Source organism: Accipiter gentilis, chromosome 1, assembly GCF_929443795.1.
Source record: "Accipiter gentilis chromosome 1, bAccGen1.1, whole genome shotgun sequence".
NCBI classification, from domain to species: Eukaryota; Metazoa; Chordata; class Aves; order Accipitriformes; family Accipitridae; genus Astur; species Astur gentilis.
Genome location: NC_064880.1, coordinates 14157081 through 14183398, shown reverse-complemented (window position 1 = coordinate 14183398; position 26318 = coordinate 14157081). Strand labels below are relative to the sequence as shown.

Sequence of the window (26318 nt, the reverse complement as noted above, 5' to 3'; positions counted from 1 at the left end):
TACAAGTCAGAAACCTCCCCTGCCCAATTTAGTTATTTCCAGCAAGGTCCTTGTTACTTCTGTGCTGATCACACTCTTTCTCTTCTCTTTTTCTCCCCACTTCCTCCTAACAAGGTTTACATGCGTGTACAGCGTATGCTGTATGCACACATGAAAAAATATTCTATTTTTGTTTTCTGTGATGTCTCATGTTATTTTCTGTGCTCTACTGCAGTTCAAGTAACCAAAAGGGATATCATCTTTCTTTTGGATGGATCACTCAACGTTGGAAATGCCAACTTCCCCTTTGTGCGTGACTTTGTTGCCACCCTAGTTAACTACCTTGATGTCGGCAGTGACAAAATCCGAGTTGGCCTAGTGCAATTTAGCGACACTCCTAAAACCGAGTTCTTTCTATATTCATACCAAACCAAATCAGACATAATTCAACGTATGGGGCAGCTGAGGCCCAAGGGGGGGTCAGTGCTGAACACTGGCTCTGCACTGAACTTTGTGCTTTCAAATCACTTCACGGAAGCTGGTGGGAGCAGAATAAATGAACAAGTGCCGCAGGTCCTAGTCCTGGTGATGGCAGGGAGGTCTGACGATCCCTTCTTGCACGTTTCCAATGAATTAGCTCGGGCTGGAGTGCTGACTTTTGCTGTTGGAGTTAGGAGTGCTGATAAGGCAGAACTTGAACAGATTGCCTTTAATCCAAGAATGGTATATTTTATGGATGATTTCAGTGCTCTGGCAGCTTTACCCCAGGAGTTAAATAAGCCTATAACAACATATGTTAGTGGAGGTGTGGAAGAGGTTCCACTCGCCCCAACAGGTAATACCTACCTTCCTTCATGTTGACTGCATTAAGTTAATCTTGTTTTTCTTGACTGTTTGTTCCCAATGTACACCTTCGCATCTGTCCAAGGCCATGAGTCATCAAAGCGGTTAGGGCTGTGCTTAACCATCAATACGTGGCTTGACACTGACAGCTCTTAATATTGTTCAAGTCATTGCTAGCACACTTTAAAGACAGTACAATTTTAAGTCTTTTGGCAGGTCAGGACTGAAGGAAGATCTGAGTGAGTCTATGCCCACCAGTTGCTTACTCAGGTGTTCCTTTTCTGTTGCCATAATAATGTCACAGCCTGTAAATGCATTGTCTGCACTAGCTCAGGCAATGGGAGCGTGCACTTTTGGCCACAAGCTGTGGTGTGGAAAGGTTAAGCTTGTGCCAAAGAGCACAGAGGAGCAGAGGTCTAGTCAGGTACAGATGGCCGAATCCTCCCCCAAAGGCACTTTGTCAAAGTGCTGTTGTCATGCTGTCACAGAGGCTGAATTTGACTCCAGATGTTCCAAGTTATCCTCCAATATTAAACCCAAAAGCTGTTGGCAAGTTTAACCCTTTTTAAACAGGTATTTGCTCACTAATTCCCTTATTGTGACTATGTGCATATGAAGACATAAGAACAACCAGGATTGTTTAGTATGGAAAGGAGACCATTAAGATTAATATGAAAGATCTTAAGACACAGATATGAGATGTTTGGTTTTGCCTTGGGTATTCAATGAGATTAAAAGGGCATCAAATGGAAACAGGTAAAAGGTATTTTTTCTCCTCCAAAGTCATAACGCGCCTATGTATTTAGATGCTCCTTGTGATGGAAATGGGAGACGTTCTTTAAGAGAATACAGAAAATGCTTTGTGTGTGTATGTATGTACGAACTAATGCATTTTTGTTATCTACTGAGCCTTTAAATAGAAAAAAACCCTGACCCTCTACTGCTGTTGTACTTCATGTCTGTATTATCAGCATACTGCTAGACCATAAACATCACTGGCCTAATCTGAAACAGCCAATTTATGATGTGACTGATATGATGTGATACAATATATGATATGACTATCTGGTGCCTGAATTTATTGAGTCTTAGGATAGAGGTGACCTTGCTTTCCCTTCTTCCTCAGATAAATAAGTCTAAGGTACTGTTTAGTCCTGTAGCGTTTGAACACTTTGGTAAATGAAAATCACTTGCGTTGCATATTGAAACCCAGCTAATTTGCAGAGAAGTTTCTAGGATGACGTTTAAGAAGAAAAATGCCTTCATATCTGTTTTTTTCCCCTCTTTTCATTTGTGAATTTATTCTAGAAAGCAAGAAAGATATTTTATTCCTGATTGATGGCTCAGCCAACCTCTTGGGTAGCTTTCCTGCCGTCCGGGACTTTGTACACAAAGTCATTTCTGACCTGAATGTGGGTCCCGATGCCACACGAGTAGCTGTAGCTCAATTCAGTGACACCATCCAAGTTGAATTTGACTTTGCTGAACTCCCGTCTAAGCAAGACATGCTTCTCAAAGTGAAAAGGATGAAGATAAAAACCGGGAAGCAACTGAACATTGGAGCTGCGCTAGATGAAGCTATAAGGAGGCTGTTTGTGAAGGAAGCTGGAAGCAGGATTGAAGAAGGGGTTCCTCAGTTTTTGGTCCTCCTTGCTGCTGGGAGATCAACCGATGATGTGGAGCAACCATCAGATGCTCTGAAGCAAGCTGGAGTTGTGACCTTTGCTATCAAAGCCAAAAATGCCGACCCTGTAGAGCTGGAAAGGATCGTTTACGCCCCACAATTCATTCTGAATGTTGACTCCCTCCCTCGGATTTCAGAGCTTCAGCCAAACATAGTCAACCTGTTGAAAACTATTCAGCTTCAGCCAACAGGTACAGAGACCCTCAGGGTTTCCAAGAGGCTGAAAGACACCACTTACATGCCCCCCTTCAATTTGGTAACTGTTGCAATTGTGTCTGGTGATGTTTAAAACAATTATGTAGAAACTGCTATTGTACTTGGATTTTCTTCTGGTCAGACTCTGATCCAGCAGAGCATTAAGGTCCAAACTGAATTCTAAAGATAAGTAAGGAAAAAGCCTTTTGTTTGGCTGCAAGAGTTGCAGTAGGTGCTGTTACCAGTGTGTAAAACATGGTATAAGCCTGAAATAAAAGAGAGTCGTTGCCCCAGAGATCTTGTGTAAATTGATGTGCAATGCTGGGCAAGGGCTAGAAGAAGCAAATAAAGGCTTGTCTCGATTTCTCTTTCCATCCTCCCTTTTCTGGAGGAGTGGTAGGGCATAAGGAGCACTGCAGCACACTGGATTCACTCTTGCTCTGTTATTTCTTGCAGGATATGACAGCAGTTTCTACATTTTGTACCTACACATCAATAAATTAGATGGTCTTTACTCAGTTACCGTTACAAGCTCAGCAGATGAGTATGGATTAATTTGAAGAATAAAAAAAAATTGTAAAAAGAATCACATGGCCACAATTATAAATTCACACTGCAGTACTGGGAATTATGCACGGCCAGCTGTGTGATTTCCTGAGACAGCCCTAATTTGAGAATTAACCTGTCTCCCAACAACAGGTGGGGACAAGGAGAAGTGTAATAACATCTACGGCATCTCTCCATAAAATTTCTGGGCAGATGGACTTAGAATCATAGAAACATAAAAAAGAAGTAGGGATGGAAGGGATCTCAGGGTGCCATCTGTTACATACCCTTGTCCCCAATGGGATCTTCTTGTCCAGAACCATCTGACATAGGTCTAATCTGTTCTAAAAACCCTCCAGTGGAGGAGATTTCCCAGCCTCCATAATCAATCTGCTCAATTGCTTTTATCTCTGTCAGTAGATACTTCCCCTTAGTGTCAAACTTCTGCTTTTCTAGTCATAGTTTAAGCCTTTTTACATCTCCAACTCAAGAGGATACAGATGTCAGCTCATTTGTGTGTTTTGTGTGACAGCCTTTCATTTACTTTAAGTTTGCCATGTATGTCTTGTCTCGGCCTTCATGTCACCAGCTGTGTACCTAGATCATTTGATCTTTCCTTGTAGGTCTTGTAGATTTTTCTAGCTTTTCACTCTTGTCCCTCCAACGTCAGCCTGCTCCAAATGACCAGAGTGTAACAATGGTGTCCTCTGGTCATCTCTTACCCCATCCTTTCCATGTGGGGTCATCGCCCTTCCCGTGTTTGTGCAACTTCTGCCTCAACATAGATGAGTGCAACTAGTGGTCTTGAATTGTATCCTCACTTTTCACACCATTTCTGTCTTGTCAAGATCATTTGGAATCCCTTTGACCACCAAGTGCTGTGAATAATTGTGCTAATTGCTCACAAGTAGTGCATCCACCTACTTTTCCTAGTATTCTTGTCTAAAAGAGAACCACCTCATAAGAGTACCCATATTTTTTCTTCTTTATCTGCTACCCAGACACTTTTGATAGGACTTTCTTCCCCTGCTCCTAAACTTTAGAGGAAGTGTATGAAACTGGGATACACCAGGCAATGTCTGCTCCTTCTTGCTACCTGTATTGCTCAACACATATTCCAGTCCTATGCATTAACCCACCAAGTTTCCAACATTCCTCTTAAGTAATAAACTTGATCTGAAGTCTGCATTAAGACTTCAGCTGCCCTTGTTAACTCTTTATATATTTAGCATCCATAAGCAGATATTTAAGATTTTCTTCAGAGGGATGGGTCATGCTCCTGCTTGTCCTACTTGACCCTGCTATAAACAAGCCAACAGCACTTCTGGGGATGTCATGCATCAGTTCCTGTGTTTGAGAGGCAGTGATGTTTTCTGCTTGGCTGAGCCAAAGCTTTGCAATTCTGTTAGCCTATAGCAGAACACGTCAGCAGTTCTCTGATCTTTGACGTTTCACAGTCTTGGGTTTTTTTTTTTAAAAAGAATGTTTAGTCACAATTAGCATTTTTTGTGCTTGAAGTTAGTAAAAAAAAAATAAATCAGTGTCTAGCATTTTAGAAAAGCATTTCTGCATTTTCAGTTGGATGTCCTTTCCAGAAAAATTCTCATTTTTGTCTGAGCATGTGCAGGATTATTTATTTCTAAGTTCAGTAATACCTCAGAAAATCTTTTCTCTCCTTCTCTTCGCCGGCTCCTTGTGAGCGCCTTCTCTGCAGTATGCCATTTCGTTTGGAAATTCATTTTTCTCTGGGAGCAAAAGATCCATGATGCCCCACACTCCTGTTACATATTGCAAAGCCATGTGCCAGATTCCCAGCCCCCTTGGGAGCAGATGGCTTCTGCCAGCCTTAGGTAGGAGATGGCACCCAGGGTCCCTTGGCACCCTATTTCCTATGGGTCTATGATTCTATGACTCGGTGGGTAAGGCACGGCATGCATTGCACTGCGGTTTCCACCGACTTCCACCCATCTGCCTCTTCACCAGGAATTGCATCTGATGGCAAAGGAACCAAACCATCCATCCTGACACCTTGCTTCCCCCTCCCCGAGCTTTTGTACTCCTTCGGTTCAATTTATGTGGAGAATAAGAATCACTGCAAAAGAGAATCTCACTTATTCCCCCCTTCCCTTACTTGTCTCAAACAGTAGTTGAGAGAGGTGAGAAGAAGGATGTGGTGTTTCTAATCGATGGCTCGGATGGTGTCAGAAGAGGTTTCCCTCTACTGAAGACATTTGTCCAAAGAGTTGTTGAAAGCCTGGATATTGGTCGTGACAAGGTCCGTGTCGCCGTTGCACAATACAGCAATGTCATACAACCAGAATTCTTACTTGACACCCATGAAGACAAAGCAGATCTCATCAGCGCCATCCAGGAGCTGAAGGTTATGGGAGGATCTCCTCTGAACACTGGAGCAGCCCTTGACTATCTCATCAGGAATGTGTTCACGGTGTCAAGTGGCAGCAGGATAGCGGAGGGTGTCCCGCAGTTCCTGATTCTGCTGACCGCTGACCGGTCCCAGGACGATGTGAGGAGGCCCTCAGTGGTCCTGAAGACGAGTGGCACGGTGCCCTTCGGCATCGGGATTGGAAATGCTGACCTCACAGAGCTGCAGACGATTTCTTTTCTCCCAGATTTTGCTATATCTGTGCCTGACTTCAGCCAGCTGGATACAGTGCAACAGGTCGTCTCGAACAGAGTCATCCGGCTGACCAAGAAAGAGATAGAGTCACTTGCCCCTGATCTGGTTTTTACATCACCCAGCCCAGGTGAGGAGATGTTTGTGTGTGCACCGACAGCCAGTGGCAAAATATGATGTTTAGTAACATCATGGTTGCAACACAAACTGAGAAAAGCAAAGATGGTCACAGCTAAGACTCCAAGTCCATCTTGGTCTTACTGTTGATGTACTTAGGGTTGGTAGGAGCTATGTAATCAAGCTGAGCCACCTTTAAGCCCAGTCCCTCAAGGTGATCCATGTTGTATTCACATGGAAGACCCACAAAGTGAATGCTATGACCTTAATGTTATTTTAAGTTGATGGATTTTAAGTCCATGCTATTCCTCCTGGAATGGAAATTGCATCATTTGGATGCTACAAGGACACCTTCACACCACTATAAATCAAGGTCAGCTTTCTGCTAAATGTAAGACCTGCTGACATGTCTTACATTTGCCACACTCATTCACTGGGGGAAGGGAAACTGGAAGCAGGCATCAGGAAAAGGATCAGATCTTCCATTTTTGGTCTTGCTTGGAATGAAATCCAGCCAGCGTATGCCTGGGATGAAGGGTACCCACCCCAGATCAGTTCCTCTGAAGTCCACCATCCTACTCTATCTGTTCCTTCCCTTCAGAGCCAGACTGCTTTCCTTCATCCCTATTTACCAGTGTGATATTCAGTGATAATTCAGGCTCTGACCTGAACTACCACTGCAGAAAACATTTTATTAGGAAGCAAAAAGTCATCCTGGAAAGGCAGAAGCTGAGAGAACAGTAGGATAGAAGCTTTCCTAGAGGACAAAGTGTACTGAGTGTAAAACAACCCCATGCTGCCTGGCAACTTGCCTTGAGTAAGGGCCATCACCAGGCTACGGTTCCTTGGGTGGAGATCCTACAAGGAATGATTGTTGCGGGTTTCCCCTGCTCCATCTTGCTTCCTTTCCACTGGAAGTTGCTGTACTTGCACTGCTTGGGGATGTGCCTAGCAGACTGGTCCTGCCTCTGGGTTGAACCCAGAGCTGCCTGCTGTGGCTCCCAGGAGATATCGCAGGCAGCGGAACAATAAGCATCCTCCCCATGGCCAAAGGCATGGGCCAGTGATGTAGATGATGAGCTTAGCTGCTCTTCATAAGCAATGCCTGATGCCTCTTCTGACTGCTGCCTTCTTTCCTGCAGCGGGTGTGAAGAGGGATGTTGTGTTCATGGTTGACGGCTCCCGCTATGCTGCCCAGGAGTTCTACCTGATCCGTGATCTCATTGAGAGGATAGTGAACAACTTGGATGTGGGCTTTGACACCACCAGGATTTCAGTGGTCCAGTTCAGCGAGCATCCCCACGTGGAGTTCTTGCTCAATGCCCACTCCACCAAGGACGAGGTGCAGAGTGCAGTGAGGCAGCTGCGGCCGCAGGGTGGCCAGCAGGTGAACGTAGGGGAGGCCCTTGAATTTGTGGCAAAGAGCATCTTCACTCGGCCCTCCGGGAGCCGCATAGAGGAGGGCATCCCTCAGTTTTTGATCATCCTCTCCTCCCGCAAGTCCGACGATGACTTAGAGTACCCATCACTCCAAGTCAAACAAGTGGGCGTGGCACCCATGGTAGTAGCGAAGAATGTGGATCCTGAGGAGATGGTACAGATTTCCCTTAGTCCTGATTATGTATTCCAAGTCTCCAGTTTCCAGGAACTTCCCAGCCTCGAGCAGAAGCTGCTGACTCCTATTGAAACCCTGACTGGGGACCAAATCAGACGGCTGCTGGGAGATGTGCAAATCCGCGAAGGTAAAGCTCTGTCAACACCGGCTGCCTCTGGGTTGCTATTCAAGTAAATGTTGCCCAAATGTGTAAATACCTTTCCATCCCTTCTCTATAAACCAAGGTTTTCCTCAGTTAAAAGCAAAGGTGTAGCACATGTACAGTTTTAGAAGGAAACTTTTAGATATGTGGAAATTCTGCCCAAGTACCTAAATACATTATAACTTACAATTTTCAAGTAAAGTACCTAAATACATTACCTATTTTGATTTTCAAGTCAAATACCTCAATGTGTACAATTGCCTATTTCCATTTAGCAGCTCTATAGGAAAGAGACTTAAATCTGGGGCAAAATTAAGTTGGAAACATTGACAAATCCAGAGGAGAGTGTTAATGAATGAAACAGATAAGGCTCTGAGTAATGCATGCTTTGAATATCAGACAGACTGTTAACACACTCGTGCATGCTTGCACACAAGCCCTTTTGGAGAGGCTCCCTGAAACACCATGCCTAAAGTTGGCTAAAATATGCTGTGCAGTTTACATCACACGGGAGCAGATAGCACAGAAATCTTCCAGAAAAGCTTAAGCAAAGACTTGGCACACAAATAATTTCCTCTCTTCTTGCTTCCCTGCAGATATTTCTGGTGATGAAAAGGACATAGTCTTCCTCATTGACAGCTCTGACAGCGTTAGGCCTGATGGGCTTGCTCACATTCGGGATTTCATCAGCAGAATTGTTCAGCAGCTGGAAGTTGGGCCAAACAAAGTGCGAATCGGCGTGGTGCAGTTCAGCAATAATGTCTTCCCTGAGTTCTACTTGAAGACCCACAAGTCCAAAAATGCCGTCCTGCAAGCCATCCGCCGCTTGAGGCTTAGAGGGGGGTCCCCTGTGAATGCTGGCAAAGCCCTCGACTACGTGGTGAAGAACTACTTCATCAAGTCTGCAGGGAGCAGGATAGAAGATGGAGTGCCTCAGCACCTAATCGTCATCCTTGGAGACCGGTCCCAGGATGACGTGAACAGGCCTGCTAATGTGATTGTTTCAACGAACATTAAACCTCTGGGTGTTGGAGCCAGGAATGTGGACAGGGACCAGCTGCAGATCATTACCAATGATCCTGAGCGCGTGCTTGTGGTACAGGACTTCACGGGACTCCCAACTTTAGAAAAGAAGGTGCAGAGTATTCTTGAAGAGCTCCCGATACCTACAACAGAAACCCCTGGATATTTAGGACCTGGTAAGACTGCTGCTATTCATCCTGTAGACTTTTCTGGACAGAGTACAGATAGAATTTGTGTAATGTGAAAATGGTTCCATAATAACACCTTTCGATTCTCAACCCTTTAGCCGCATTGATTTAAAGAACACTTTGAAGATTTTGTTGAGCATAGGAAAGAGCAGAACTAAATTTGAAATGAGATGAGGGTGTCTATCACAAAAACAAGTAATGTATGAAGTGTTATAAGTGTTGTATAAAACTTTTCTTCTTGTACAGATGTAAAATCATGCCAAAGACCGATGAAACTAAGAAGGTAGAAACGGGAGAGAAACACAATGCTACATCACAAAGCACTGAGCATCTTAAATATTATAGATGCTGTAAATTATTAATAACTGTCTTTTCTTTGTGATCTTTTCAGGAGGTAAAAAGCAGGCTGACATTGTGTTTTTGCTGGATGGCTCCATCAATCTGGGGAGAGATAACTTCCAGGAAGTTATCCAGTTTGTCTACTCTGTGGTGGACGCCATTTATAGGGATGGCGACTCTATCCAGGTAGGACTGGCCCAGTACAACTCAGATGTCACCGATGAGTTTTTCCTCAAGGACTACTCCACCAAACCTCAGATTTTAGATGCCATCAACAAAGTCATCTACAAAGGCGGCCGAGTGGCAAACACTGGCGCAGCTATAAAGCACCTCCAGGCAAAACATTTTGTGAAAGAGGCCGGCAGCCGAATTGACCAGAGAGTGCCCCAGATTGCCTTCATTGTCACGGGTGGGAAGTCGACAGATGATGGGCCGAGTGCCTCCTTGGAAATTGCACAGAAAGGCGTCAAGGTATTTGCGGTTGGCGTGAGAAACATCGACCTGAAGGAAGTCAGCAGGCTGGCCAGCGAAAGTGCTACAGGTTTCAGAGTGTCCACAGTTCAGGAGCTGTCTGAGCTGAACGAGCAGGTCCTGGTTACACTGGAAGCTGCTATGGAGGAGAAATTGTGCCTAGGAACGACAGATGTTACAAGAGGTAAGCTCGATCCTTTCATAATGTGCTCAGGTCATTCCAGAGGGTGGCTTTTAATATTGAACACATTTTGATGGACTTGTCTAGCCTGCTTTTGTGCTTTGCCTATAGCTGGAGGTGCAGCATGGGCTCAGACCTCCTTCATGAACATGGTGGTAGGCTGAAAACCTTTGGTACAAAAGCTGCCTGGTTTTGTGTTTCAGCATGTGAGCAACTGGTGTACCGTCACTGCAGAGGTGCCATCATGGCACTTCTTGGCCGTTCAGTCTCTGGCATGCATCGTGTGCTGGAAATCAGAATTTCTTTTGCCTGATCATTCAGGGTGCCCACTTGATCTTGTGACAGGTTTACCAGAAAAAGCTAGAGCACAAGCAGTTGTAGTTTAAGGTAAAATTGCCTTAAGAAGGAATCCCGTGATTTGGCTACTTCAGAAGCCAAGCGAGGGGAATTGGGCTGAGTAAGTGAGCTGGTATTGCTGTCAAACCAGACTCCCAGCAGCTGGTTTAACTTACTATGGTACAGCAAGTCCTACTGCCAGCACAACTGACCACAGCTCAACCCTCTGGCTTTTGAGCAAAGGCATCTCCCGAACCTCTGGAGAAGCTGAAGGAGAGCCACAGGAGCCCTGAGCTGAGCAGCAGCTCCACCCAAGATAAAAAACTGAGTGCAGGGAAAATCAAACCACTGCTGGTGGTAACCATGAGTGCTTCCTGAGCACAGCACCAGTGTGATTAATATCAAAGAAAATTCAAACACCTTCCTGTTTGAAAGCCTACGTAGGTGCAGGAGACATTAAATCTAGATGAAAGGCATCCAAGAGTTCGATTTCTATGTGCTCCAGACCAACGGGCAACTCACTGGCTGCAGGGTGGCTCCAAGCCCACGCTAAATAGTCCTGCCAAAAGGCAGACCGTGCATCTCTTCGCTAGCTCGGGCTGAGCAACTTCAGTGCCTCTTTCTGCCCTAATTCCCAGCTATCCCATATAAATCCTAGCTACAACTTTCAGGGACTTGAGATCAGTCACCTGGTTGTCACCTCCCTCTATATCCCCATGACTGGAAGACAGTCGTTTCAAGCACAGGCAGAAGGTGCATGCACACTGTGCAAGTACTGACAGGTTTTCATGCAGTGGAGAGAAAGCCACAGTCTTGGCTGCCTGATGAAAATGAAAATGAAAATTTCTGTTGGGCTTGATTTAGTCAGCTCCTCGCAATGCTACGCAACAATCGCACAGGAAAAAAAATTTAAAATTAAGAAAATGCAGATTTTCCCAGGTTATCATTGCTATGATGAAAGGAAGTAGAAGACAATTGTGTATCAAATGGCAGCAGTGCTTGATGCAGAGAGTGTCTTCTCTAATGACTAGCAGAATAATTAGGAAAGTCATTACCTGAAAAGCAATTTTATTGCTCAATGGTATTGCCCTCCTCTCTTTCTGCATTTCCCTTTCAGATTGCGACTTAGATGTGATACTTGGCTTCGATGTCACAGATGTTGGCCCTGGCCAAAATATATTCAATTCCCAGAGAGGTCTGGAGTCCAGAGTTGAGTCTGTGCTGAACAGAATAACGCAGATGCAGAAGATCAGCTGCACTGGCAACCAGGCACCCAACGTCAGGGTAGCCATCATGGCCCAGGCTCGGGGGGGACCTGTGGAGGGACTGGACTTCTCCGAGTACCAGCCTGAGCTCTTTGAGAAGTTTCAAGGCATGCGCACCCGTGGGCCCTATTTCCTCACAGCAGATACACTGAAGTCCTACCTGAACAAATTCAGATCCGCACCCTCCGGCAGCACCAAAGTAAGTAAAAACCAAGGCCACTGGGATGGTGTTGGCCAGGAAAGCTGAATTCTGATGTATTTTAGTTGGTAAAGCAACTGTAAATTCATTAATAAACAATAAAAAAAATCATTACATAAATTTATTCATAATAAATTTGGTAACTTAAGCCCTACTTGTTTCCTGGACTCTCCTTGCATTGTCAAGGTCCTGTCCTGACAATTGCTGAACATCACTGCAGCTGGTATCCATGAGCACTGCTTGGTTGCAGACTACTGCTTTCCAGATGTTTCCCTGTTCGTGCAACAAACACTTGCATGATGCAATGTACAGAAACCTGGCACAGACATTCAAAGCTTTGTGGGCTGGAAAGGGCACAGCAATTCCCCCATCTCCTCTCAGACAAAGCATCCCTTGGAAGAAGGCCCTTCAGGTTGCAGTGATTGTATTTCATACCTGAAATGTTCTGGGTCCTGACATAAATTTCTTTCCCAGGTCATAATTCATTTTACTGATGGTGCAGATGACTCGATAGATCAGCTGGAGGCTGCTTCGTCTGCTTTGCATACAGAAGGTAACTTTTTTACTCTTCAAGGCAGTGATTATGGTCCATGTTAACATGAGGCCCATTTTACAACCATTTCTCATGAGTCCACCAGCTTTTGATAGTAATGAATAAGGATTTCATGATTTCTACATGCACTTGCTGTTCTTTGTTGCCTTCCTGTCACATTCAGCTGCCTGCTGGCACCTAAGCATGTGGCTAACTTGCACTGAATGTGCTTAAAGATGCTTGTTCTCAATTGAATAAGCTCTGCTTGCAGTCGAAGAGGCAGATGATGACCCAACCTTACAGGGGAGGCTGTGCAGGCTCTGCAGAGCACCTTGCCCCATCATGCAACCTCTTCTGCTTTTCCCCCTCTCAGGTGTCAATGCTCTCATCTTCGTCGGGCTGGACCGAGTGAGCAATTTTGACAAAGTGATGCAGCTGGAGTTTGGTCGTGGGTTCACCTACAACAGACCGCTCAGAGTTAATCTGCTGGACTTGGATTTCGAGCTGGCAGAGCAGCTCGTAAGTAACTTGGCACAGACAGCACTGCCTTGTAATGCTGGAGGAAAGCCAACGGCTGGGTCTCCTGCGGGGCTGAACCGTGGCTGAATTACACTCTCTTGGCTCTGGTCCTCTCCCCTCCCTACCTCACGTCAGCTCTTTTTACAGATGCCACAGAAATTAAAGTTAAGAGCAGATCATGGCACTGCCTCGTCTCATACCACTCCTGGAGAAGCCCTACTCCAGCTGAGGCTACAGAACGTGGGATTAGGTCGAATGGGGTGGGACGAGATGCCATCAAAAGCTGCTGTGCCAAAAGGCCCGCCCTCCACCCACATTTATGTTGTTGGTTTTTTTAACCTTATGGGTAATGCCTTGTCATGCCTTGTCAGTGCTAAATCTCTTGCAGAAGGACTGCTTTCTAGGTTTCTTTCCCTGAGTTGATACACTGCCTGTATTTCAGACATGCTTTTAACACATGAAGGAGTTATTCTTTCTTCTTCATAGATTTTCTTCCCTCCCATGTATGTAGTCCCTCTTGAGTTTGTTGAGTTAATTTGCTATCAACTTCAGTATGTCCAGTTCCTCCCAACTTCACATTTGCTACCAGCAGCACTAAGCTCCTTTTCCAGTAGATTTAATAAGATTGGGCTTAACCACTGATCCCTGTGGTAACCTTGCTGGGCCCTTCTTTGCAAATCAAAGCGCAGCCGCTTGGATTTTGGGTTAAGAGCTAGTCTTCAGCCCATCCCCAAGTAATTCAGTTGCCTAGGAAAATCCTTTCAAAATGTAAATGTGCAAAGCTGGCAGGAAATGTTTGCAGCCAGCAATGTACTTGGCAAAGAAAGTAACTTTTTTTCTTCCTATTGGATGATGCAAAACCAAGCTGTGATTTCTCTGAATCCATATCTATCTTTTTTTTTTTTCTTTTTTCCTCTTTTGCTGTGTGCTTGTAAAATGTTCTCAGCCTGTGGGTTGCTGGTGAGCTACTTATTGTGATGACTTTCTCGTGGTCTATTCCACAGCCTGGATTTGTTTCTTTGGAGATGAAATTGCTCTTTTTGGTGACAGGCACGGCACTGGGGACTGATCTCCCACTAAACACTCCCTACAAATTCTGCCTCAAGCAGTTCCCATTTAAACCCTTGCCTCTGATGTCCAAAAGATAATGTTGACCACTGCTTCCTAACCATGCAACCTAACTGGTCTGCCAAAACACACCTCCTTCTCCTGCTGTTGTGGGTGTTTTGAGGCAGAGACCCCAAAATGCTGCCGGGCTGATGTTATGCTTGGCACAGGAACCATTGCACAGACTTGAGGGCTTGCAGGAGTTAACGGTGTTGGGGCTCTGCCAGGTTTCTAACACCTTCCCATTGTGTCATGTGCATTTTGCTGCAGGACAACATCGCAGAGAGGACGTGCTGCAAGGTCCCATGCAAGTGCTCAGGGCAGAGAGGGGACAGAGGTGTGCCAGGCCCCATAGGACCAAAGGTAGGTCGCTTCATCTGGGGATGAAAGCTCCCTGTGCAAAGTCATTGTCCACCACGGTGGTGATGGATGGGTGAGGTGTGGGCTGCATGCAATGTAATGGATGATGCTAACAGGGAGGTCATCTCCACTTACTCCCCCATTTTAAAACTGGCCCTGGGCCATACACAGCAGTTGAGAGCTGCTCTCCTTCCCTTTCCTCACAGCTTCTGTGTTGTAAAACAACCAAGAGGGCAGGGATGAGTGGCTGGAAGGAGGGAGTGAAGTGTCTGGTGAAAGAGTTTAGGAATGTCAAGGGGAGATGGTTTCTCTTGTTAAATTGTTTACACAGATGACCAAGCAGCTGCTCTGTGCAAATCTAGAGAAATCTTAATATCAATTTAGAGGAAGATCACAGAACTATGAAAGAAATGCAGGAGCATCTCTGTTGTCTTCTAGGGTACCACGGGTGATCTCGGCTATGGAGGCTATCCTGGTGATGAAGGAGGACCGGTGAGTGATTGCTCCTGCTCTGCATGGTACTGCTGAAATAAGGTACCTCACCATACTGGAGCATTTGGAGGCTTTTTCACTAAATATTTTCTGCTGGGGATGTGGGCATGGATTACATGAGAGAGCAAGCAGAATTTTGTGTTTCCCCCATCCGATGGCCTGAGTTGCTGGTCACAGCTGCTCCTGGGAGAAGGTCAGTAAGAAGCTCCTTGAGAGCTGGAGAAGGCATGATGGGGGGAATAACGCCCATTATTTGATGTGACCCAGCTCTGTGCTATTCCTCCAAGGCAGGTGGGAATGTTTGCAGCTGGTTCCAAATGCCTGTGAGCACAATAAAATCCCCAACTTCATTAAAGCTGCAGCCTATGCCAAAGTTATCCATACCAAATGCAGCTGAAAGATTTGAGTTAGTCCAAGAATGGGACCAAGAAGGGGTGTTTCTATCCATCACAGTGGCAGACAACATGAGTCCCATGACTTCTTACTAGCACTGTTTCATCCAAACTCTTACTTCATGAATCCCACATCACCCCTGGAGAAAACAACTCCCCACGCATCAGGCCTGGGAGGTGAAGCTGAGGCCAAGGGGCTGGTGGTGCTCATTGCTTTTCCAATAGCACAGGCAGAGGCCAAACGCTGCTGTCAGATATCACGTGCGATGCAATGTTTTCCTGGGGCTTTAAGGTCAGGATGAGATTAGACATCTTTGCAGAGCTCTGAGGGTTTTGTCTTGTCATTTTATTTTTGAAGGAGAAGTTTTATAAAGCTATTCCATAGCTGAGAGTTTGGGAAGGATGTTTCTCTCTGGGTGATGAAGACTTGCAGTTGGTCTCTATATGAGGAAGGTTGCAGGCAAAAGACGGTGGGGTGGCCGGGCATTGACCTTTCAAACCCTGACGCTCTGTTTGCTCCTGTGCTTCCAAGCCACCTCCTGTGCTTGCTGATGCATGCAGTTAGTTGAAGAAAGGCACTCAGCAGGGAAACCCTGACCATTGCATTTTACCCTCCATGCAACAGGGTGAGCGTGGACCACCAGGTGTGAACGGGACGCAGGGTTTCCAGGGATGCCCCGGGCACAGAGGAACCAAGGTACGTGCGGAAGGAGCCTGCATGGAGCGGACCCAGAGTCCAGCTGGTGGGAGTCCAGCAAGGGCAACTCCTGCTGCTTTGGGATGTCACGCAACAGCCGCCAAGTCCACTCAAGTGGTGGTGTCCACCTGGCCAAACACCAAGACTTTCAGCAGGTGTCATGGCTTTAGAATTGCTATGAAGAGCAAAAGGGCAGCCCAGTGACCCAGGCTGATTTATTTTCTGCAGTCTGGCTCTAGGGAAAAGAAGTAAGAAGAGTTGGATTTGTTCTTAACATCAAGAAGTGGTGTGCGCGTGTCTTGGCCCAGGGCTGGGACAGCATGTGGATGGAAATCTGCTGTTGGGGAGGAGGGAGAGAAGTGAGCCACAGCCGCTGCTTTGAAGAGGAACGCTGAGCAAATGGTTCAGGACAGCAGCCATGCCACAAGCCAGAAAAGGTGGTGAAATGTATAATATTTATGGGAAATATTCAGTGATATTAAGGAAATGTTTCCTACCATTTGCTCTGACCATAGGGTCCTCTGGCAAGGAGCAGAGGAGTGTGTGAACCAAGCCCATTAGTTGCAGCTGAGATACTGAGTCTCTTTAAAAAGCTGTCCAGCCTTGGACAAAGGCACCGAGACTGGATCTGAATTAATATAAAAAAGGGTGCAGGGAGAACAGAAAGTCAGTGGAGAAAGAGTTGTGGCTAAGGAGTAAGCTGTTTTATTCAATCACCTAGCTAAACACCATGATGCACATATTTTGTCTTGGCACGAGTGTTGAGGAGGCAGCTGAAGAAGAAAATTGGTATAAGAGAAATAAGGGACAGCCAAACCCTGGTGCAGCACGCCCTGCCTGTCCCGCCCTGGTCCTGGCTCTGGGTCTGCCACCAAGCACAGCCCCCCTTCCTCACCACATCCCACAGCGGTGGAGTAACTCCCTTCTCTGATCTCTTTAGGGTTCTCGGGGATTCCCAGGAGAGAAGGTATGGAGCTATTTCCTTATGCCATGGCCATGAGTGTGAACTTATGGACGCATTGGTATCCCCCTCCTTGTTCCCCTTTCCCTCAGTAAGCATTTGCCCCTCGCCTCTCTTCTGCAGGGTGAACTGGGAGAAATGGGTCTGGATGGCATTGATGGAGAAGAGGTCAGTCATTTTAATTACTTTTCTCTTTATAACGAGATGTTTCAGTGAAGCATCTAAGAAGCACCTTGAAAGTAGCAAATATTCTAAAGTATTTTTCTTTTTTAGGGAGACAAAGGTTTGCCTGGCTCCTCTGGAGAGAAGGGATACTCTGGCAGGAGGGTAGGCTTTTATTACATTTACAGTGGGGCTAAATGATGGTGAAAAGGTGGATTTGAGCCAGAGGAGGGTGGAAAGCCATCACACTCCCCTTGAGGCTAAGGACTTGGGTAGAGGTACACAGCAGCAGAGATGCTTTCAGCAGGCAAGGGCTGTTCTCGCTAACTCTCCGTCTCTTTCTGCAGGGTGATAAGGGAATTAAAGGCGAACGAGGAGAACGAGGTGACCGTGGGCTCCGTGGAGACCCGGTAAATATTGCTAAGGCATCTTCTTGATTCTTCACCCACTTTCTACCAGTTCTGGGGGTCATTGGCGAGCATGCGCTCAGGCTTATTAAATGCTGCTTGACAGTGGCAGGTCCAGTGACAGAGCAAGGACTCGGAGATGACATGTGGGTAACACATGCCTCTTGATACCAACCTGTCAATCACTGTTTCATTATATTAAAATTCCCCTTCCTCCTCTTCTTCAATATTATTATTTCTCAGTTGAAAAGCTGTGTCTGTCTGAAAACACCAATAATACTTCATCTAATTCAATCAAAAAAGGAAAAAAGAAATGTTGGTTCTGAGCTATAGCAGAGCAGTTTATCATGTCTGACTTTCATGTCCCACTTACACAGATGGTTCTTATTGCTCTATTGCTTTCAGGGAGATTCAGGAGCTGATAATACTCAACGGGGATCCAGAGGCCAAAAGGGTGAAATTGGACCAATGGTAAAGTTTCTTTGTTGTCTTTTGTTGTTCTTTGCTTTTTACAATAGGATGGGACAGTAAAAGTAAGAAAAAAGGATGCTGCCAGAAAGGTGCAAATTTTTCAAAGTCATTGTGCTTTATTAGATGGAATATTTTTCCACTGGAAAATGTTGTTGGTTTGCAACCAAAACTTTCTCATCAGTTTAGAAGATATTTTGTGTAAAAAGTGCCTTTTTTTTTAGTTATTAATTTACAATGCCTTTTGGGATATTGTTACTGAAAACAACTTTATACTTGGAAATTAACTTCATATGTTCTTGCGGGTCATATACAAAAGCAGAGAACTGTTTAGATGATTCCAAATCTGAACATCCCGATTCACCTGAAATCTTTGAAACACCCCTCTCCCCCAGATACTCCTTGGAAAATTTCAAAACCCATTTCTTTTCATATCAGCTCAGAATAAAAATGCATCTTAAATAGTCAGAAGGCATTTCCCAAAGAATGGGAATGTCTGCTTGTGCTAGCTCAGAAACTTGATGGAAACTCTCCATGAGTTGTTAGAGGGATTTCCACTGATGTGGGAATATCAAGTAACTTGTGTGAGAGTGAGAAAGGACCCATTTTTTGAGAATGGAACCTGTTTTCCCAGTGCCTGCTCATCTCAGGGCTCTCACCTGACTTTTGCTTTTGCTTTAGGGAGAACCAGGACCGGTGGGGCTGAACGGCCAAGACGGTGGAGTCGGGAGGAAGGTAAGCTGCCAGACCTGCAGTCAGTGGGGGCCAAGATTAGACTGACAATAACTTTTTCCCTCCTGCCTTCCAATGTATTTTGTCTCACAAGTGTCAGGAGTTCAACCTGAAAAATAAAACCAAAAAGACCCCCACCAAACCGCAAAAGGAAAATGCCTGGTGGTTTGCTGGCTTGTATAGACTTTAAAGGTCTAATCCTTCATTTTTTCTCATGCAAGTAACTCAGTGCTCAGATCAGTGGAGCTACATTTGATTTACTCTGGCATATGCCTCTGCATTTGGATGCTTGTTTTTAAAAGGCAAAAACCAAACTGGAGCTGGTGTAGCTGGGACATCTGAGGATGTGTTCCCTGCTGCTCTGCTGCCACCTGTCCCTTGGGGCTTGTGGTCCAGGGACTGTGGCACACTCCTGCATGTGTAAGGGAGCAACTCACCTATGTGGTGGAGGGTTGGGGTATGCAAGGAAGGAGAGAACATGCCAAAGTTTGATTTAAGAGAACTGGCCATGTAGATTTCTTTCTCCCCCTCTCCCCAGTAGTTCAAACTATTCAAATGTAATTTTGGACTAAGAGAAGTGGCAATACACCAATCTAAAAGCAATAGAGAAACACGTGCTTACATACTTGCTTAACAAGTCTCATTATTTCTTCATTTGCAGGGTATGACAGGACGAAGGGGACCGATAGGAGTTAAGGTAAGTGGTGATGGGGATGACACCTGGGGCTCCTGCCACACCACCGGCCAGGCAGCCACGGCACCCAGAGGCACGTGCCAAGAGAAGAGACATTCAGGCTTTGCTTCTTCCTCTCTGCCTCCTCTCTCCCCCAAATTTCTCTCCTCCTCCTCAGGCTCATCTCCCCATATGCTCCTTGCTGGATTTGGTGCAAAACCAGCCGTCCACATGCCTGGGGCTGCCCATCCTCTGCAGCTTTCCCTGGTCAGATGCTTCGTCTCTGTGTGCTGCTGGAGCAATATAATGGGGCCAAAGCATAAAGGAGACTGATGCCTGTTGATTGCAGGAGACAAATTACCCAGCCAGTTCTGTGCTCATTCTCTGCTACAACCATATTCTGCCAAACAAACCCCCAAACAACTGTTCTTCCCTGCTCTTTATGCAGCTGTAAATGCCCTGACATCTTTCCCTCCCCATGGTGTTGACCACCCCCACCCCCCACCCCATGCTAATCTGTGTTGTCCTATTTTGCACTTCAAGGGTACCAAGGGCTCACTGGGTCAAGCAGGGCCAGCTGGAGAACAAGGCATGAGAGGTCCACAGGTCAGTGAACTTACAGCAAAGTAAATGTCTTGCTTCATGATACTGTTGCATTATTTCATCACAGCTGCTTCCTCAAAGAGTCTCAGCCATGAGGACTGTCAGGATTTGGGTATTTTTGGGTGTGCTGTGGCCTGGCTGTCCTGCACCAGGACATCAAGCCTGCCATTGCATTCACACCAGCCAAGCTATGACATGTTTGAAAACCATCTCTGAGGCATAGTAGCTTTTGCTTTCCCTTGTGATCTTGTGTAGCACTGGTGTGTTTCTGCCCATATGTGTTGACACAATCTCTCTTTTTTCCTTGCACAGGGTCCTCCCGGCCAGCTTGGCACGCCAGGCATAAGAGGAGAGCAGGGCATTCCTGGACCCAGGGTAAACCCTTCTGCTGCTTCTCACCCAACTATGCTTAGCAAGAACATCTCGCTGAGCTAATAAGATGCAGCCAATGTGTCTTTCCATTCCCCCCCTCTAGGGCTCCAGCTCTGATTCATTCTCTAATAACACACCCTTCTAGTATGATTCTCCTCTCAACTTACGCTAGGGATTTCTTGATCAAGAGTTACAGAAGAGAAAGAGTTAAAAGCAACCACAAAGGGGTTAGGACTTCAGCATTTGGCCCATTATAGTTTGCGATCTTAATTAAAGAACATCCCTGAGTGACTGGCAGAGAATCCTCCATGATGTTTCAGTTTCTGAAGCCAGAGCATGATGATCTCACATGCTTGCTGGAGAGCCCCCATGCATTTATTTCTCCCTCCTGCTGCATACCCCAGCAAGACTCATGGCCATAAAGCCAGACACACCTTGAATTTCCCTATCTTGAGCAGGACTTTGCCCCTCCTCCTCACACATTTCTCACGGTGGTTCTCTAGGGACCATATAAGTTGCTGCTGACATTTGCATTGAACTGAACTAGTCCTTCAGCTCTTCCTGACTGTCAGTTAGACTTCTGAATTTCCTAAGGTGCTTTGAGAGGCACCAGCCCTGGTAGTTAATACATTATTTCTATCGTCACTCAATCCCTTAGTTTCTGGCACCCAGTTTTCTTGACATGTTGCCAACATGCCTCTCCCTGTTTCCATTCCAGGCTGGTGGTGGACTACCAGGAACCCCAGGAGAGCGGGGCAGGATTGGTCCCCTGGGACGAAAGGTATGTCTTCATGAGCATTGAGCATCAGCAACTAAAACAGCAATGAAAAGTTTTTGGATAGGAGTGAGCTTAAAAAAATACTTGAGATGAACCTCTTGGAGCGAAATAAGTTTGTTTTCACTGGCTTGCACAGTGTGGAGTAGAGCAAGGTCTGTGCTCTGTTTGTTTCATTAGGGTCCTGTTTCATTGAACAGAGAGGCAAAAGTAATTTAGTAACTGAGATTCCCAAGTGATTTTCCAGGGCAGATTCCCAGTCTATGCCCACATGGGAAGGTGGTTGTGTTGGATCTCTCCAGACCCTCCGTATGGTTTTATCTCTCCAGATTCACACACACTGGTTCATTTCTGTGTCTGCTCCGCTGCCCATTTGTACTGGCAAAATCCCCAGAGCTTGGGAGCTTTTATTTCTGCAGTATTTTTAAAAAAGCAAACACCATCCTGTGGTGGAAGCTGACTGGTCTCCCATGTCCCACTGCTCACCTTTCCTGAAATCACTAAAGGTCCCACTAAAGAGCAAGCATTTTGTAGTGTTGCTGGCTGTGTAGGTCCAGCCATGACTTTCTGCTGCAAGGACAACTGCAGACTGGTCTATGTAAAGACACCAGCGCTGATGGGATGAGAAAGGCTCAGAGTTGCCTGGAGTTTCAGCACATGCTTTAACAGATTCTTCTGTTTTCAGGGTGAGCCTGGAAACCCTGGACTCAAAGGGCCAAATGGACAGCAGGGCCCACGAGGAGAGATGGTAAGTGTGGCCATGCATTCACACCTTTAAGGATGCTGGGCTAAACTGTCTCCTGTGGGAAATGGGCCGCAGCCCTTCGTAGCAGAGCGTTTAGCTCCCCTACAGACTTTGCATCCTCCATAGTACAATATGAGAGAGGGAAATCAGCTTTATGTCTTCAGCTGGCATAAGCATAGCTGGCAAGGGTAGTCCCTCTGAGGAGGTGAATTATATTCACTTGAAAAGTGACTTTTAACATCTCAGAGATCAGTCCACAGGGTAGAGGCTGTCCAGAGTTTCTTGGCCTTGTCCTGGCTCATTGCATGAGGTGTGGGTAGACACCCTGAGCTGACCTCATGTGCTAGCCCAAAGCAACCTATAAAAAGGATGTATGGAGTAAGTGAGCACTTTTATGGGGCCTGATTCTCATTACTCTGTATAATGAGGAGCCAACTGAGGAAAAAATGGTTTGCGCAAAGCAAGGGAGGACAAGTTTGGGTCAGACAGAGCTGTAAGTACACCCTTAGCATTGACTGACCTTCTAACCTGCTCCCCACTGCTGACTTCCACCTGGGTTTTACACATTATATGCATATACTAAGCAGGTTTGCATTTGTAGTTTTGGCACCACCTCTTTGTGTTTATTTTTCTTGCAATAATTTCATCTACAGAAGGACTTCTCAAAGGCCTGTGACATCAGTGGGTTCTTTCTATTGATGCTGCTAGATCTGTGAGGTTTAAGCTATTCGCATATGACTGCATATTAATGACTTTGGCTTTCCTATTTTAGGGTGATGATGGACGAGATGGAATTGGTGGCCCAGGTCCTAAAGGCAGAAAGGTAGGTGTATGCTCATCATGCCCATCTACCAACACGAGTTACAACGGACAAGGAAGTAGCCAAGGTCTCCAGTGCGATAGGCAAGGGCAGAGCCTAGGTGAAGTCAGACACATAGGGGGACAAAAATCAGCCCTGTGTGTACCCTGGTGAGAAAAATCAGGCAAGGCTCTTCAAACTTTCCCCTCTGCCTTTGTCTTGGTTTCTCCAAGGAGGAAGCATAATGTTTTTGTACCCTTTAGCCAGAAAGCCCCATGAATGTCTGTGGGACTTTGAAAACAATGCGCCAGCATCTCTGACAGCTCCTCTACAGTTGTAATTAGCCTTAGAAGAGCAATCAGACCTTAAAAAGAGTGGCTATTTGCTTTTTATTAATCATATGAGGAACAAAATTGAAAAATTAATTTGCAATCTCTCTCTTTTCCCTCCATTATTTAATTCCTTCAGTTGTTACAGATCTGCCTGCAAAATCAGGTTCATTTTCTAAACCATATTCAACTAAACCTTCATGTTGTTTCAGGGAGAGCGCGGCTTCTTAGGCTACCCAGGGCCCAAGGTACGGTGCAGTCCATGAGCTATGCATTTATTTTCCAAGCACTGTAGCCTTTACCTATGGTCCTGTGCAGATTTAGAGCTACTGTTTGTGGTTTTTCCCCAACCAGGGTGGACCTGGTGACCGCGGTGGTGCTGGAGGCCCTGGTCCTAAAGGAAACAGAGGCCGCAGAGTAAGTTGGACCATGACATAATTTTTTGCTTCTGCATGAACTACCTGAAAGATGCACACACCTTTTCCCCCAAGTGTTGACCCATGCTCCTGGGAGTCCTCCTGCAGATGTTCATGGAGAGGACTTCTCTGCTCTCTCTCTCTAGGGAAATGCAGGAGATCCTGGGACACCTGGTCAGAAAGGAGAGGTTGGATACCCTGGACCATCTGTAAGTGTTCATTGCATTGCTGATGGAGCCTCTGGCTTTCCCCCTGGAGAAACTCCTCATTGTTTCTCTGAGAAATGTGGTAGTCCCTGTTGGTGCCAGGGCTTGAAATATATGCCCATCACCACCTCCTGCTGATTTCAAGTTGGGCAAATTCCTCTTTATTTGTCTTTGATGTGCCTCTATAAATTCCTAACTAGCTGTTTATCATTGATAAATGTTCTCCCCTCCTCTAACCACAATGCACAACAGAAGGAAAAAGTCAAGAGACAGGCTCTTATCAGGCACTAGGATTTCCCCATGGCAATATGCCACTTAAAGCTCCTTCTAGGAAGTCCTCACCTCTCTATCATTTATCACCACACACAGGATATGGTCTGTGACGTAGATAGGCCAAGATGACTTGGCTTGCTTTGCACATGAACATAGAGCATTGTAAATGTCCCTTTTGGGTTTGGCCTCGACTAGGTTTACTCCTCACATGGGAAAACATTTCCCCCTGTTGCTGGAAACACGGCTGGAAACACGACTTAAAACAGGCAGGTTTTCCCTTAGTTTCTGCATGACCCATGGTTAAATAATTATTCCAGCTGGGTTCGTGGGGCACTCTGAAAATACACATTGCACTCAATTTTTCTTTATTTTTTAAACAGGGACTTAAAGGCGATAAAGGAGAATCCAGAGATGTAAGTGTTGGCACAATTACTCTCTTGTTTTGAAATACTCTTTTGTTGGCTGTGTCACATATCTCTTTTTTTCCCTTTCTCCCTCACTTTCGTTTTATTTTCTAAAGCAATGTGCGCTTGTGCGGAACATCAAAGACAAATGCCGTGAGTACATCAGTGCTTTGCTAATTCCCTGTTTCTACCCTTATATGCCCATCATGTTACATGAATGGCACTGACCAAACTGCCTTTTTTTCCCCATCTTTTCCGCAGCTTGCTGCTACGGTAAGTCACCTTCAGTCCTTTAAACCCCAGTGTGACTGCATGCCAGAATTGTTGCTCTCCCCACACAGGTGGTATGAATGATTTACCCCTGCCAAGGACATGGTCCTTGCACCCTGACAACTATTTGGGGCACTATTTTTTCCCAACACGTGTTTCCGGCAGGTCCCAAGGAGTGCCCTGTCTACCCAACCGAGCTGGCCTTTGCTATTGACACCTCCTCAGGCGTTGTGAGGGATGTTTTCAACAGGATGAAGCAAACCGTGCTCAGAGTCGTCAACAACTTAACCATCGCTGAGAGCAACTGTCCTCGGGGTGCCCGGGTGGCTCTGGTCACCTACAATAACGAGGTCACCACAGAGATCCGCTTTGCTGATGCCAGGAAGAAATCGAGCCTCCTCCAGCAGATCCAAAACTTCCAGGCAACCCTGACCACAAAGCCACGCAGCCTCGAGACCGCCATGTCCTTTGTGGCCAGGAATACCTTCAAGCGTGCCCGAAGCGGCTTCCTTATGAGGAAGGTGGCTGTCTTTTTCAGCAACGGGGACACGAGAGCCTCCCCGCAGCTCAATGATGCCGTGCTGCAACTTTACGATGCTGGGGTCATGCCCGTGTTCCTCACCAGCAGGCAGGACCCAGTTCTCACCAGAGCTCTGGAGGTTGGGGTCATTTACCCTTTCTTTCATTTTCTGCTCATGATCTCAGTCTGATTTGCTGGGGAGAGTGATGGCGTTTGCTCCTACAGGCAGTGGTTGGCTTCCCCAGGCCTTTCAAGCGCTTAGCTCTGAGAAAGTAGTGGTGGCCAAACTCATCCAGCACATTTATTAGGAGATTAATCCATAACACGGTGCATGCTGTGAAACACTAGTGAGGTTATGATGAGTCATTTGTTTCCCAGACCATGGGTCCAAGGTGCCAGGTGTGGTATGAAACAGAAGACAAGACAGTCCCCATAGCGAGAAAGGTCTGACAGAAAGGCAAATGGTGGGAAGGTAGAAGTATGGTAGCTTTGTTGGCAGAGGGAGAGAGGACATACAGAGATTTAAAGCAATAAAAAAGCTGCAGATGAGCACACTGAGCGCTGGTTCAAGTGCTTGACCCTTTTCTTGGAGTTTATGTCTCTAAACTAGTCCCAGTAACTCATGTTGGGGTCATTAGGTTCCTCCAAATGGGATCCACCAAAATCAGCGTGCTGAGTAGAGAATCTCTTAGAGTTGTGGATTGTCTCCCCTACTTTGAGCTGAAAATAACAGAAGGCAGCATTACCAACACTATGTTTTTCTGTTTGCATCTAACCAGATCAACAACACAGCGGTTGGACATGCAATTGTTCTTCCAGCCAGTGGCAGTCAGCTGAATGAAACTATCCGGAGGGTCTTGACTTGTCACATTTGTCTGGGTAAAGCATCCAATTTCTTCTCTATACAGTGCCAAATCCTTCTGGCCACGCAGCAGTCAGTTGTCAGTGGTGCAGAAGGGAAGCCCAGTTGGGAGTCAGCCCTTTTGCTGTTGAAGACAAGGAAAGCACATTCTTAGGTTGAACAGAAAACACTGGTGTTGTGAATGAGGCTCACTGGGCATTCTCCACTTTGTAAAGAGAAGCTCCTTTTTTGGCTGGTTCCCACTTTTACAGCCCAAACACCGATAGCTAAACACACCAAAATATGGCTGCCTGCCATTTATGACAGAGTGCTTCAGGGATCTGTTTGGACAAAGGAGCATGTAAAAATACTAAATGCATAACTGAATGTGTTTTGGGATGAAATTACTTTGGTATCAGGTAATGGACCAGTGAATGTCCATGGCTTGATAGTATTTTGTATGACACAAGGGATTTTTGCAATGACGAGGGAGGGTCATCTTCAG

At 45.9% G+C, this 26318-nt stretch overlaps 1 protein-coding gene across 9 annotated transcripts in view; it reads left to right on the top strand.

Annotated features, from left to right (window-relative positions):
• Nucleotides 1-26318, top strand: part of COL6A3 (collagen type VI alpha 3 chain) — a 63561-nt gene that overhangs the window by 22261 nt on the left and 14982 nt on the right. For 6 of the 9 annotated variants that reach the window (XM_049802978.1, XM_049802928.1, XM_049802948.1 and 3 more), the window contains 31 exons: nt 215-814; nt 2131-2697; nt 5392-6012; nt 7142-7741; nt 8353-8955; nt 9359-9961; nt 11412-11758; nt 12233-12311; nt 12664-12809; nt 14187-14279; nt 14715-14768; nt 15786-15857; nt 16798-16824; nt 16942-16986; nt 17092-17145; nt 17328-17390; nt 17793-17858; nt 18537-18590; nt 19249-19284; nt 19804-19866; nt 20176-20238; nt 20954-21016; nt 21696-21758; nt 22528-22578; nt 23096-23131; nt 23238-23300; nt 23446-23508; nt 24159-24191; nt 24299-24347; nt 24618-25111; nt 25752-25851. In XM_049802978.1, the coding sequence (XP_049658935.1) occupies nt 215-814; nt 2131-2697; nt 5392-6012; nt 7142-7741; nt 8353-8955; nt 9359-9961; nt 11412-11758; nt 12233-12311; nt 12664-12809; nt 14187-14279; nt 14715-14768; nt 15786-15857; nt 16798-16824; nt 16942-16986; nt 17092-17145; nt 17328-17390; nt 17793-17858; nt 18537-18590; nt 19249-19284; nt 19804-19866; nt 20176-20238; nt 20954-21016; nt 21696-21758; nt 22528-22578; nt 23096-23131; nt 23238-23300; nt 23446-23508; nt 24159-24191; nt 24299-24347; nt 24618-25111; nt 25752-25851 (5871 nt within the window). The remainder of the gene's footprint in view (nt 1-214; nt 815-2130; nt 2698-5391; nt 6013-7141; nt 7742-8352; nt 8956-9358; nt 9962-11411; nt 11759-12232; nt 12312-12663; nt 12810-14186; nt 14280-14714; nt 14769-15785; nt 15858-16797; nt 16825-16941; nt 16987-17091; nt 17146-17327; nt 17391-17792; nt 17859-18536; nt 18591-19248; nt 19285-19803; nt 19867-20175; nt 20239-20953; nt 21017-21695; nt 21759-22527; nt 22579-23095; nt 23132-23237; nt 23301-23445; nt 23509-24158; nt 24192-24298; nt 24348-24617; nt 25112-25751; nt 25852-26318) is intronic. The other 3 variants (XM_049802959.1, XM_049802938.1, XM_049802969.1) reach the window with 2 other exon arrangements.